The sequence below is a fragment of the Corvus brachyrhynchos genome, unplaced genomic scaffold (genome assembly GCF_000691975.1).
Source record: "Corvus brachyrhynchos isolate BGI_N302 unplaced genomic scaffold, ASM69197v1 scaffold63, whole genome shotgun sequence".
NCBI classification, from domain to species: Eukaryota; Metazoa; Chordata; class Aves; order Passeriformes; family Corvidae; genus Corvus; species Corvus brachyrhynchos.
The window spans coordinates 1,332,133-1,346,071 of NW_008237227.1; the positions used below are offsets into that span (position 1 = coordinate 1,332,133).

General features: G+C 54.4%; 2 protein-coding genes across 2 annotated transcripts in view; one reads left to right on the plus strand and one right to left on the minus strand.

Moving 5' to 3' along the window:
• The first annotated feature begins 1,045 nt into the window (after nucleotides 1–1,045).
• CUNH3orf70 (chromosome unknown C3orf70 homolog) lies at nucleotides 1,046–4,199 on the plus strand. The gene has a single exon (XM_017729416.1). It carries the CDS (start codon nucleotides 1,106–1,108, stop codon nucleotides 1,637–1,639), a length of 534 nt encoding a protein of 177 aa, XP_017584905.1. The 5' UTR covers nucleotides 1,046–1,105; the 3' UTR covers nucleotides 1,640–4,199.
• An 803-nt stretch (nucleotides 4,200–5,002) lies between these two features.
• VPS8 (VPS8, CORVET complex subunit) overlaps nucleotides 5,003–13,939 on the minus strand; it is a 71,554-nt gene continuing 62,617 nt past the window's right edge. The window contains 2 exon segments of the mRNA XM_017729392.1: nucleotides 5,003–5,711; nucleotides 6,353–6,433. Coding sequence (XP_017584881.1) covers nucleotides 5,553–5,711; nucleotides 6,353–6,433 — 240 coding nt within the window. The 3' untranslated portion in view covers nucleotides 5,003–5,552.

The window sequence follows — 13,939 nt, forward strand, 5'->3', positions numbered from 1 at the left end:
GCGAGCCATTCTGCCATGTTCCAAAGGAGCGGGTGATTCAGGGGGAAAGGCTGCACCGACCTCTGAGCTGGGAACACACCAGCACTCAGCTTTCCTTAATGCAGGAGCTTTCTGCCCCTCAGCTGGAGAGCTCCAAGCACCCGCACAGCCCCTCCGTGCTTTGGTGCATTTGCTGCCTGTGCAAAGCAGGATCTGCCGCGCGTGCAGCGAAACTCTTCCGACAGCCCCACTACTCACAGGGCTTCTGGAAATTTGTGCTTTCCCACCGGATGAGCCCCTGGGGAGACATGACTCTTTCAGAGGCTTCATGCAAATAAAATGCAGCGGTTTACAGTCTTAGGCATAGCCTCGGGTTTCTCAGTTTTTCCTGACATAGTCCCAATTTTCTGCTCTCTTATTTATTTCTTTTAGTGAAGATGTTCAGTTCACACTTTGTTCTGCTCAATATAACCAACATAATCCTATTTTCTTACTACTTAACCAGATAATCAAGGTGCCAAAAGCATTTCTAAAGCTTGGAAATTCCCTTATTTTCTGCCTTAAAATTCTAGTTGTAGTCATGTATGAACTCCTGGTTTATAATATGGAAGAACACGATTTAGAAGAAACAAAGAACAGGGAAACACATGCAAGGAGACTCACTGGAATAATAATGATGTATTAAAATTTTGATCATTGTAGCAAAGATGTAAGCTAGAACTTACATGACATGTTCAGTGGGGGGAAAAAAGCCTCTGAGAATCTCATCAGTTTCCTTTCTCCTAGAGGGTGGGGTGGGCAGATTTGGCATCTTTCCCCCTTCATGGCTATGGAGTTGTGCCCCTGGAGTAAATTCTCCAGAGTTAGTCATGTCCTACAGCTGTCCTCGAGGCAGGGGCAGGGAGAGGAGCAGCCCTGGGGTACAGGAGGCAGTGCTTACCTGCAGCATGAGGTGTCACAGGATCCATACCTGGAGAGGCCACAAGAGAAGCAGCGGCTGCTGCCAGCAGGGAACTCTTGGTGGTGTCCGAGGGTGTCAACGTCACCGCTTCGGTTCTGACTCAAAGGCAGCAACCTTTAAACGCTGCTCCTCTGTGTCCCCACAGGTAAATACGTCTACCAGCCCATGACGCCCGTGGAGCAGCTCCCCAGCACCGAGATCCCCGTCCGGCCCCGGGAGTCCCCCAACACCATCCAGATCTCGGTGTCGCTCACCGAGCACTTCCTCAAGTTCGCTCCCGCCTTCCAGCCGCCGCTGCCGCCCGAGGCGCCGCAGTTCTGCACCATCGCCGACCTGTTCATCGACAACTATCGCGTCAAGTGCATCAACGGCAAGATGTGCTACGTGCAGCGCCAGCCACCTGCCCCGCACAGGGCAAAGCCCGACGAGGGCTCCGTCCGCAATGCCTTAATCACAAAGGAGAGCAATACACCAAAACCAGAGCACTGCTCGTCCCCCTCCAGCTCCGAGGACTCCGGCATCAACGCCGTGGGGGTTCACTACGTGGAGTCGTGTGACGAGGACACGGAGGGGGTGGCCGAGCTGAGCTCAGAGGAAGATTACAGCCCGGATAGCAGCTGGGAGCCGGACGAATGCCCGCTCCTGTCGCCCTCGCAATGCGAGATGGAAGTGATTGAGACTATAGAAACCACTGTGTAACCACACAAGTCGGCATCGGCTCAGTCCACTTCCTTCTCAGTAATGTTGCTTTTGTAGTATTTCTATTTTCCGTTTTTTCTGACAATCCCTTTTTTCCAGTGCACTTGATATTTCAGATTCCTGTCATGGGAGCGCGGTCACAGGACTTACATATGGTGAACTAGCAACAGCCTGAGCAATTTTAACACGTTCTCAGCCTGATCAGCTCTCCCACATCTGCACGTAAGGTAGTGACAAATCTTAAGACTTTTCTAGCAGAAGTAGGCCCTTTTGTTGGTCTGGGTTACCCCCCACACAGCTTCTCACACGAGGACGTGCCACTCGAGATGTTTCCACCTGTCGGGTTGTTGGCAGGGAGCCCTCAGAGCACGGGGGGTGCGTGCCTGGAGCAGCAAACCGAGGTGCCCTTACTCTTTCTCAAACAGCTACACGAGGCTTCTCCCGTCTCTGTCTGTCCTGGCGCCTTGTCCGGCCTCTTCCTGGTGCTGGTGTGACCCTTCTCCGAGGCTGTCGGCACCACGCTTCCAGCAGGTTGGAATGGCAGGCTAGAGAATGCACAAAGTGCCTCCAACTTTTCTCCAGGCTATGCACTGAGCAGCTGCTGAGGGTAGGCCAGGCTCTGAAATCTTCTGAGAAGGTAGCTCATGCTCTGCAGGGGGATGAGTTCCCTGAATCCAGCTGGTCCCTTTTCTCTGCCTGGATCTTGGGAAGGGGGTCTGGCTTTTGCAGGTGGGCAGGAGGGGGAGCAGGCAGAGGTGGGGCATGGCCATCTAACCAATACCACACTGGACTGGGGAGTACCAGGACAGGCGAAGGAAGCGACTACCTCCGAACACCCGCCCTTGGCTCCGCCTCTGCCTCCTCCTGGGCTCTTTGGTGCCGGACACTCAGGACCAAACAGCCTCAGGGCCTGCATTTGCCTGAAGAATAACAAAGTTTAAAGAAACAGAATTCTACCAGCCACACCACTGTGTTGGCAGAGCTTGGGGACAGCGTGGAGATGCCCCTGGGAGGTGGCGTGTGAGCTTGTTAAAATACAGCCTGAGGTCATCCTAGTGGAGAGGGGAGGCTTTGGCTCCTGCTCCGTGGCTCCCAGCCCAGGAGCAGGGTCGGAGCAGGGGACCCTCACCCGGCTGGTAGCGGAGCTGTCTCACAGGAGGTTCGGTTTCCGCCGCGCTTGAAGGAAACAAAAAAGTCGCTCTCAGATTCCAGCAGCTGCAGGGAGCTGGAGCCAGTAACTCCTGTGCTCCCGCAGCGCTACTGCCGTTCTTTGTGTAGTTGCTGTTTGCGTTTCAGAAGTCCCTGGTGAATCCAAGGCTGTATAAACGTGTACAGTTAGTGACTGATCCTAGATTATAGTCTGTGGTAGAGGATGGCTCATCTCTCACTGTATCCTGACAATGTGTTCCCACTTTTATACACTTTGTAATCAGTATCTTTAGAAGACATTTAGGCAACAGTGTGTGTCTGTGCACATGCACGTGTCTGGGAGTTTCCATGGGTGGATACACAGTAATGCTGTACTTTTTAGACTAAGACTTTCGGACAAAAATAATAGGTTTTATAGTTTTGATGACTTACATAAAAATGTGCAATGCTTGTGAAACAAGGAACTTGGGCCATTGCATGAACAGATACATTCTCACAAGGCACTTAAAAATACTCGGTTTTTCTGAGGGCATTTAAACAAAGGCTGTAGTAAAACTAAATAGGATTTATTTAATTTTTAAGGGCAGGGTTGTCTTTCTTGGCTAACTACAGTTTCTAACAACATTTTGGTGTCTTTGGACCATTCAGACACATTCCATAGGTAGAAGGAAACATATATAAACCTACAGCATTTATTCATATTTAACCTTTCAATTATAACCCAAGTTGAGAGCTGAATGAGCTCACTCTCCTGCCTGGCCTGGCTGAGCTTTCCTCCCGGAAAGAAGGTGGCTCTTCCTGCCCTGGGAACAGCTTCTCCTTCCCAGGCAGGATGGGTGGGCTGGCGCAGCAGGGCCTTTCCCAAGGGCAGGGTGCTCCTTGCCAGCTCTCCCTGGGGCACCAAGGGCAGGGAAGGTGAGCAGGACCCCCTGCCCGGCACAGCTCGCCTTGTTTGCAGGCGAGCAGAGCCGCAGCCCTGGCCGGGCACCGGCGGTGACCTCGGGGGTGCTGGTGGCAGACACAGCACAGGCCCCCTGTCAGGATCCATTCTTTCTTTAACTGTAAGTAATTAGCAATACCCACAAGCTGTGAGTGTCTCCTACCCAGGATTTGTTCAGATGTCTTAAGCACAATAAGCTGCCTCTTCCTTCTGTTGTTCCTGGAAAATGTCAGCGGCGCTCTGGGGAGTGCCGGGGTGGTGGCGAGGGCAGGCAGGGCCCAGCCCCGGGGATCTCCTGCTCCATCCCACAGCCGGCTCGGGATCGGGAACGCTCCCACGGAAACGGGGCTCCTTCCTTTGCACAAACCCGGGCGTGGCCGTGCCGTCGCAGCTGTGCCCTGGGCTGGCTGCTCCCCCTGCCAGGGAGAGGTGTGTGTATATTTCCTCTTGAATAAAATACTGAACAACTGGTCTTCTGCTTGTCCTAACTGCCTGCGTGCTTTCCATGCTACAGAGAAACATTCCCGGACTTCCAGCAAAGGAAGAGCTGCTCACAGCTTCAGATGGCAGCCCCGGAGCCAGGCAGAGAAGGGGAATACCCATGGGAGCACACCAGGCCCTGGAACGTGCTGGGGCTGGTGGGCAGCCTCATGGCCCAGCGCTGGCTCACCTGGAAAGAGCTGCCCCAGCTGCTGTGTGGCTGCAGGCTGGACACAGGCCAGGGTAGTTCTGCTCATGGGCAGGAGGTGAGCACACAGGGCACCTCGGGCCCCAGGGCACTGCTCCTGCCCAGCTGAGCTCTGCACAACACCTGGTGCTTCTGTGTTCCTTGGAGGCAGCCGTGCTGCCCCACATTCCTGCCATTCTGCATGAGCCCTGCACCGATCAGCCACTGGAGTTCTGTGTGCAGGGAGAGCAACACCTGCCTGGTGCTGGGCTCTGGAAGCAGCTGGGACCCCGAGGGCACCTGGAAACACCCAAGTGCCAGCGCCAAAGAGAGCAGGGGGAAGAGACGTGTGTGTGACAGCACAGAAACCCCACCAATGCTGGGTTGCAGTGCTGAGAGCAAAGCGCTAAAGGTTCTGTGACCATCAGTGCCCTTCACACCCACCCTCTGGCCCTTGCAGCCCCCAAGGGCCTTTTACACGCACACTCCTCCCACCCCCAACACAGGTACAGGTGAGAGGCGAGGTCTGAGCTTCACCCACAGGCACAAGATGTATCCTACTCTTACCAGCAGCCTACTCAAAGAAGTGCAGAAGTCACACAGGAAAGTTCAACCAAGGGCCTCTTTAATGGGTTGGTAGAACACAGCATGTGCAGGTCAGTTTGCTCACACAGGTGTCTTCTGCATTCTTCAGCCTTCTCCAGGTTTGCCCATTCTGTGCCCTCCCACAATCCCATTAGACAGCAGGGCCAGGCCTTGCCAGAACAGCTGCTTTTAGCAGAATGTAGAGCTCAGGTGTGGCCCCCAGCCACAGAACCAGCACAGCACGGGCTCACGGGGGTTTCTGGGCACAGGACAGGCTCCTCCGGCAGGGCGGAGCTGACTCGGTTACTTGGAAAAGTTCTCGCTGCTGCCACGAGCCCCTGGGTCAGCACAGGCAGCCCTCCCTGTGCCTCAGCATGCTGGGGATTGGCCCGGAGTTCCAGCTTCCAGCCCAGCTGCCCCAGGGCTGCCAAAGCAGAGCCGGGACATCGCCCAGCTCCGACCCAGCAGTGCCCAGGGGGGCTCAAGCACAGCGGGTTCTGGGAAAGGCGGTGTGGGGGAAGAGCCCGTGCTGTGGTGGGAAGGCTCCCCAGCACCACGTCCCGGGAGCAGCGCTACTCCTCAGCCAGCGGAGGGGGCGTCAGGCGCAGCTGGAAGTTCTCGTTCTGGAAGACGCTGCTGGTGGCCGGGTCCCCGTGGGAAACACTGAGCAGCCCGTGCTTGTCACCGCCGCCGCCGTGGCCCCCACGCGCCAGCTCCGTCAGGAGAGCCAGCTGCGAGGAAATCCCGGTCACCCTGGGAACACTCCTGCCCCGTACAGAGAGCCCCGGGCCACTGCGTCCCTGCTGCAGCGAGAGAAACCTCACCCCAGGTAAAGCCAAGGGCACGGATGGCACGGAGGGACCCTACAGAGCTCCGTGCAGGACACCAGTCCTCAACTGAACAACTCTCCAGGGGCCTTTAGGTTGCTTTAAAGTCACATAATTGAAAAACAAACCCAGAAAGAACTGAAAGTGCCACCAACCACAGCCAAAACAGGCAGGAGGCACAAAGAAAATGCCAGGGACAGAGGGAGCTGCGCTCTCCTTGGGACAGCACAGGCACAGGAGGAGGAGTGTTCGAGTGACTGTGGGAGCTGCAGTGTCTGGAGGGAAGCTTAGTTACAAACCCACAAAGGATCACCCCATGGACACTTGTCAGGCCCAGCCCCAAAGCCAGAGGCATTCCCATGGTTTCCCTGCCAGTGAATTCCCCAGCGTGGCTGCCTTGCAGTGTGCCACAGCCAAGTGCCAGCACTAGAGCAAACCCCAGAGAAAAGCCAGAGCCCCTCTCTGCCAGTGCCAGTGTCTGGCTTAGCAATGTGAAAAACGCCCGTCACCCGTTTAAAAGCAGAAGGAAAATGGGGGGTACGTACTCGGGAGGTGCCTCGGTTGAGTCGGCAGAGCTGGTCAAAAGCTTGGATTTGCTGAGGATCCAACACAGACTCTGAACTCATCTGAGGAAGAGTGAGAAAGTTACAGAAACCACACAGAGCAGGGTGTCAGGTTCCTGACAGAAATTAATTCCTGGGCCAGAAGCAGTCGGCCCACAGCCTGCTTGGGAGGCCTTTTTAGCCATCTTTGCCTTGGCATGAAGACACCATGTGCACCCCAGGTTTGGGGGGGAAGAACAATTAATCCTGCGCTTGCCCAAAGGACAGTTACACCCCTGCATCCACAGTGAGTTATCGCTGAGCTCTGTCCCTGATGGCACAGACTGACGGCACCGGGATACCTCTGAGGAAGGAAAAAAGGCACGGGAAAACTCCCTCTCAGCCAGCTGGGAAGAGAAGTAATGGGCCTCCGCGGCCGAGCAGCCTCTCCAGGCTCCTTCCCAGGCGGCAGCAGCAGCTCCCCCAGCCCTTCCCCGTGTCCCGGCCCCGCCCAGGCCGACACGGCGGCACAGGAACAACACTGCGAGGGGACACGGGCTGTGTGTGCCCGCTACCCCAGCCGTGACTCTGCCAGCGACTGTCACCAGCTACCGGCATCCTATAATGGCATCCCGAGCTCCCTCCTCTTGTCCTCTAGAGGGGTGCTACCCACTGAAAGCCGGCAAATGAGGGGCGGAAACAGGGAGGCAAGGGGAGTCACACAGCGATGGCAGCCACGTCCCCAAGACCGTGGCACTGCCCAGCTGTGGGGTTCGAGGCCAGGTGTCCCCCAGCAGTGAGGGCAAAGAGAGGGCCCAGAGCTGCACCAAGAGCGCTATGGCAGAGAGGGCTGCACACACTCAAACTGCTGTAAACGGCACCATTTACATACCCCAGGGAGAGATGACAAAGCACCACAGATTCTTGTAGGTTTGTTCCATTTATCACACCACAGTGTTTCTATTTTGAATGTTTCTGCTCATACTGCAAAGCAAAAGCATCATCAAGAAACCCCAACAGGAGCCAGGAGAGCAGCCTCCCTCATGAGCAGCAGGCTGGCATCTGTTGTCTCTGGGGATCTATTTTTAAGGGAACGTTCAAATATTTTCTCCAAAACACATTTCCCAGGGGCTACTAACCAAAAATGCTACAGTCCTGCCAGTGGGTACTGACTGAAGCTGCCCTGACTTCGAGCTCTTTGGCAATGGGAGATGCACTGAGCCCCCCACGGGTTTCCTGAAGCCTGGATAGTTCTGAGACCATCCCAAAGCCACGCACGTCTTGCCTTGGATCATCAGCCTAGGAAGAGAGGAATGTCCTTAGTGCAGATCACTTATGCTGGAAACATTTGCCAAACTCTCTCCTTCCCCTCCAGGATACTGTCTGTAGTGTAAATAACTATTTGCTGATTGCCAGTCAGGGAGCCAGATGTCCCCATTCCCTGCACACCCGGCACAGGGAGGGTCAGGGACTCACAGCCAGCAGCTTGTAGCGGTGCTTCCCAGGGACACACAGGTCATCCTCGCTTGGAAAACACAGAAAGCAAGGAAAAACTGCCCTGCACAGTTACTGTGGCCACAGGCATTCAAGGACGAGGAAAATGCAATATAATTGGCCTCCCCTCTCCTGCTCTCTCCCTACCACGCGTACGTAACTATCAATCAGGCTGTTCCCAGGCTGATGAGCTGAAATATTGCAGGCAATTCTTTCTGTTGTCATGGAAACAACTGCTGTCAGGCCTTTTCCTTTTTCAACCGTGTCACTAAAGGCATGTTTCCCTTCAGGAGCCACGGGAGGCTCCCGGGGTCCAGCAGCAGCACTCGGGTGTCAGTGGAAGGTGCTGGGCTCACCTCACAGCACAGCCTCTGCCTGCAGAGCTGGCCAGCTCCAGGATGGAGCCCTCAGCACCTCCAACCCATTTCCAGCCACATCCCCACATGCCCCGGGAAAGGCCTCAGACGAGGCACAGAACCCCAGAGAGTCAGTTCATCTCCTGAGGATCTGGGCCAGGAGGAAGGAAAGAGGCTTTTTTCATTTTCCAGCTCTCCTGGATCCCACCACTAATGCTAATCCCCACTGCACATTTTTCTTGCACATATTCCACCCCTCTGGCAGTCACACACAGCCCTCCCAAGCCTGCAATTATCTTTAATTTAACATCTACAAATTCCATCGTCAGCCAGTGCCTAAGCAAAGCAGATCCCAACAGTTTGAGCAGAGGCACCATCCACAGTCACACCAAGAGACCCATCCCAGAGCTGCCCCTCAGCCATTCCTTCCACACAAGATACTGCTGCATCAGTTGGAGCTTCAGAGCACCCCACTGCCCCAGGGGCTGCTCCCTTAACACAAGGAGATGCAGCCAGAAGTCCTGGGGAAAGTTTTGGGATTCCTAGGAACAAAAGCAACCCAACCCCCGCCATGTTCCCATTTACAGAGCTGAGCCCACAGGCAGTGGACACCAAGCCCACCCTTGGCCTTCCTCCCCTGCTTCCCCATGGCTCATCAGCCTTACAAACAAGTACTCAGATTCAGGGCTTTAATGAAAGCCCAGCCAATTAACCTTAAACTAAGTAAATCCACCTCTCTTCTGTCAGATAAGGCCCTGCTGTTCCCAAGGTGCTCCCAGGAACCTGGAACAATCAACCAAAGAGAGAGCAAGGCAGGCTGTGACCCAAAGTCACTAGAATGACACTGACATGACAGAGCTGTTAAGGAATTCGGGGAAACCTCAGGACTCCCCTCTGAGAACAGCAGTGTCCTGCTGCTGCTGCCAAGCTCTGCAGAGCCCCTGCCCAGCGAGGCTCCGGGACAGGCACCGCCCCACCCATGGCTGCATGGGGCCAAACCTGCCCTGGGACAGCCCCAGAGCCTCCAGAATCTCACCTGTGGTAGCACACAGGGGCCAGCAGTGCCTGGCAGCAGGTGAGCCCTGCCTGCTCCCCGTCAGAGGCAGCCAACAGCCCCGGCTGCCCAGGGCAGAGCAGCCTCCCCAGCACAGCCAATCTGTCACACAGCCCTGGCCTCTCACTCCTCAGCAGCACCAGGGGAAAGGCAGATGTCTCTTATTTCCAGCTGAACTTGGCTGAACTTGAGGAGCAAACCTCCCACTCAGGGCCTGGGAGAGCACAGGTCTGTTTGTGCTCTGACAGTCACGGCTGCAGCCACGTGAGACTGCAGTGATGTGGAGAGGAGGGCACGGTCTGTGTTAGACAGGGAAGCACACAAGCACATCCCTGTGCTCCCACACATGCTCTGGGTAGCTGCTCCTGCCTACACCAGGCACTGCTGGGATATTCCCTTGGACTTCCACTGAGACCTTCAGCCAAAGGAGCAATAACACTGCTCAGGGTTAATTAGACAAACACAGCCCCCACACATCCTCACTGGGCACCACGGCCCAGCAGACAGGGTGTTCATTTCCCATCCAGCAGGCTCCCAGGGAAGCATGGCAGCACATGGATTAAATGTTAAATATGATGCCCAACGGGCCTGTGCTTGGGCTGAGCTCAGCACCTGCACGTTCAGAGGCCTCATGCAGAGAATTCCTGTCGTAGAGATGAGCCAAGAAAATGCTGAACAGATCCCACAGCGCCAGCCACAGAAGGCTGAGGAGGTGCAGTGTTCTCTCAAGGGCAGGAGTTGGGGAGAGAAAAGGAAGGTAATCACACAATATCCCAAGTTGGAGGGACCCACAAGGATCAGAGCCCAGCTGCAGGCCCTGCACAGACACCCCAACAACCCCACCCTGGGCATCCCTGGCAGCGCTGTCCAAACGCTCCTGGAGCTCTGGCAGCCTCGGGGCTGTGCCCATTCCCTGGGGAGCCTGGGCAGTGCCCAGCACCCAGCACCCTCTGGGGAAGAGCCTTTTCCTGATCTCCAGCCTGAGCCTGCCCTGACACAGCTCCAGCTGTTCCCTCAAGTCCTATGTAAAAGACACACAGAACAGGGAAGAAGTCCTACTTGGTGTAAGGGTTAGTGACTCTCCTGCCAGAGGCTTACTGGTAATGTGACCCCAAACCTTACAGAAAACCCAAGGGAACACCTCTGTTATCCGTCCCCTTCATCTCTCCTGACCCCTGGGGGCAGCCTGGCACTGCTGTGTACCTGGGAGGTCCAGAACGTGCCCAGCCCAGCCCTGGCCCCGGGAGCTCAGCTGCAGCTGCCCAAACCTGTCGGTGCCCAAGTCACACACAGACCACAGGACATTGTTCTCCTTGTGCCATGGGCTGCGAGGGGGTCATGGCAACTGCAGCTTCCCCTGATGGGATTTACCAGACACTGATGCTCCCCCGCTTTCCTGAAAGCCACCATCCAGAACAGCCACTGCCCCCTTGGCTACAGCCAGAACCACCAGCACAGCCAAAATTCCCTCTCCTACCCTCCCCCTCCCACCGAGGGACTACAAACAGCCAAAGTCTTGCTTGCCTTTATTTTGCTCCCCTCCTTCAGAGGAACATCAAAGGCAGGAGTCAGCTGCACCCTTAACCTTGGGCCAGTTGGTTATTTCCCAGCTTGGCATCACAGAGGGGAACAGCCATTCCCCCCCAGCAGCAGCAGGAGCCAGCCCAGCCCGAGGAACAGCTCCCCTGGGACATGCCCCTGCTCCCAGGCCCCTCTGTGAAGGCAGAGTGACCTCCTGCCCTTCCCTGGTGCTGTGCTGGATCCCGATGGACACCTCCTGGGCTGTGGGGCACCAGCTCAGCTCACGGGACCAACAGGGACTGCTGCAGTTTATGGGAACATCCACAGGTTGCTGCAGCCCAGCAGCTGCCACTGCATTTCAATGAGTCTGTTCTACACATCCTCCCAGACTGGCATGTTTTATTAAAAGGGAGGAAATTTTCATCAAACTGTAGGAATAGTTTCTTAGAAATTGAGATGTAAAGTCAAGCTGAGATTTCCCACTGCAATTTTGCCATCTTTGCTTTTAACCAGGCCATGACCCTTCCCCAGGTGATCTCGGTCTCACTGCTCCAGGCAGTTTGGAATCAGCTATCCCTGCTCCCTGTCAGCCTCTCATGGGCCCCAGAGTGCCAGACTTTGGACTGTAGGCAGTGGATGGACTATTCTGCCAGGCTGCAGATTGCTCTGAAGGAAGGCCAGGGGACACAATTACAATTCACTCTGATATTTCTCAAAAAAACCCCACAAAATAACAAAACTAACCCACTCCTCCAGTATGAGAAGCCCAAGAAAACAGTCAATTTTGATTTAAAAGCTGCTAAAGGATAATTCTGGTTTTCAAATCAGTCTTTTCCAATTTGTACTGTTTTCAGTTTTAGCTTTGGTGCCAGTCCTCCTCTACCCGCTCACGAGACATCTGCACTCAATATTCTTCTTACTAGATCACTTTTGTTTCCATTACAAGCAATCTTTAACAGATGTTCTGTGTCTCCAGTTCCTTCCTCACATGGATTTCTGTGTACTGCTGAAGTGAAGGAGTCCACCTCCAAAGCCAAAGGACTGGATATTTGCTCAGTTAATTTGTGCATGGGAACATTCTCCACAGAGCAGAGAACGCCCACTCTTGTAACTGTATAAAACACTAATTGTCTCTGTGGTGTTACTGCGGGGATCACACCCAAATATTTTCAAAGTTACAAACCCCTTGGAAGTTTTTGATATTGCTGGAGACAAGTTAATAACTGATGGCCACTGTCACCCTGAAAACAGTAACACTGGTCTGTCTTCTGATGGATGGAGGTGATGTCAAGCTTTAAAGTAAGTTTTGGTGAAAAATCCCATCCTAAACCTTCACTGTGTCCCAGCAGAAAGCACATGGTGCAGAGGGACCTTTAAGGTCACGTGAGGGATGTGGTAGCAGCCCCTCACACGTTGGAGTCGTTCCCGAGGCTCTGGAAGGCTGTCACAGGGAGGGACATTGGAAAGCTGCAGGACAGAGCCCAAAGGTAGAGCCTGACAAACTGGATTAACTATGGATCAAGTCCATTGTCCGTCCTGGCGTGACTTGACAGGATTATACTCCTGAATAAAACATATTTGCCATCTGGACAGCTCCAACAACAGCATGCTCAGAACTCCTCAGACACAGAATAACCAGAGCATGGCAGCTCAGGGGCTCATGGCAGGGCTTATGGCCCAGGAGCCAAGGCTCTTCCTCTCTCTGATCCCCAGTGCACAGGCTGGCAGAATAAATTGAAAACACGAGCTAGCTCACTGAAATGAGGCAAATGAGTTTTGGGGATCAGGGACTGATAGCCCTGGAGCCTTTCCCACAGGTATTTGGGCAGTGGCCCAGCTGCTGAGCCCTCACCCCCCACACCTCAGTGAGCTCCAAGCACCACAGCACAAACACAGTTTTGCAAGTGGATTAGAGACCCACCATAAAAACAAGCTCCCGTTTCTTTTAACTCTCATTTAGGGTATGCTCTAAGGTAGGGAGGGCAGGACAGATGATCCTCAAGCCCCAGAGGATTACCCCTGGGAAGCCAGCAAGGCTCAGGGGTAACATAGAAAGCACAAACTTTTGGTAGCAGAACCAGAGGAAAGAAAACCCCCTGCACCCTTCTCTCTGTTCCCCTTGGCTGGGGTAGGGTGTGCCAAGCCCTCATCCTAGTCAGGCTCCACTTAAATCCATGCTGTCACTGATCCCATAATGGGTCAGTGCTGGCCTGTGGTGTCTCTCCAGCTCCCCAGTTTCAGGGAATGGCCCCAGCATCACACAGAGCACAGGGGCAGGGGAAGCGCTGTCTGTTGGGCTGTCATTTCACATACACATCTCAGCCACACTGCACGATTCCAACTGACAGCCTTTGCCTGGGCAGGGCAGAATTAGTGCTGTGAAATGCACTCCAGATGCTCAGTGGCATTTCTCAGTATGACTCTACTCCTAATTCAAGGCTTCCTAAGAAAATAAATACCTCAACTGAAGATCTCTCTATGGAAAAAAAACCCCACAAACCAAAAACCAGAAAAACCCCATATTAGATTTTGCCAAGAGAGGAACTAAGCTTTCCGGGTCTTTAAAGGGGCTGCAGGGAAACACCCTCCCCACAGATCTCTGAGCAGAAGGGCCTGGAAGCTCTGGATCTGACTCTCGGGAGGGCAGGGCTGGAAGCACAGTGTGTGTTAGCAGGACCTCCCTCAGGATTTCCTGCTCACAAACACCAGCTGTGGAGGCCAGAGCAGCTTCTCCAACCCAGAGCCCTGGGTCTGGCTGGGGCCAGCAGAGCTAAGAGAGGACACAGAAAGGCCCCATCTCACCCAGTTTGCATTCCCAGCATTCCCCCAGCACAGAAAGTCTGCTCTGTAACTCAGCCCACGCCGGGTCAGAGGAATCCTTATCTCCCAGGGTTAATTAACGCTGCTAAGCAATGATTGTTCAGCAGACAAACTTCCTGCAGGAGCTGGAGATTCTCCAGCCTATTGCCAAGTCTAAATATGCTCAGCTTTTTAAAGATGTGACTGTGCAACAGTTTGATCACATGCAAGTACAACAGTTAAATATTGTAATTAAATAGGTGAGGAACATCACAGACTTGGAGAGGATCTGGGACACAGGGAGGAGGAGCTGGGGGCCTGAGCAGTGCTCCGCTGAACCCAGGCCAAGCTCTGCCGGGCTGGGCT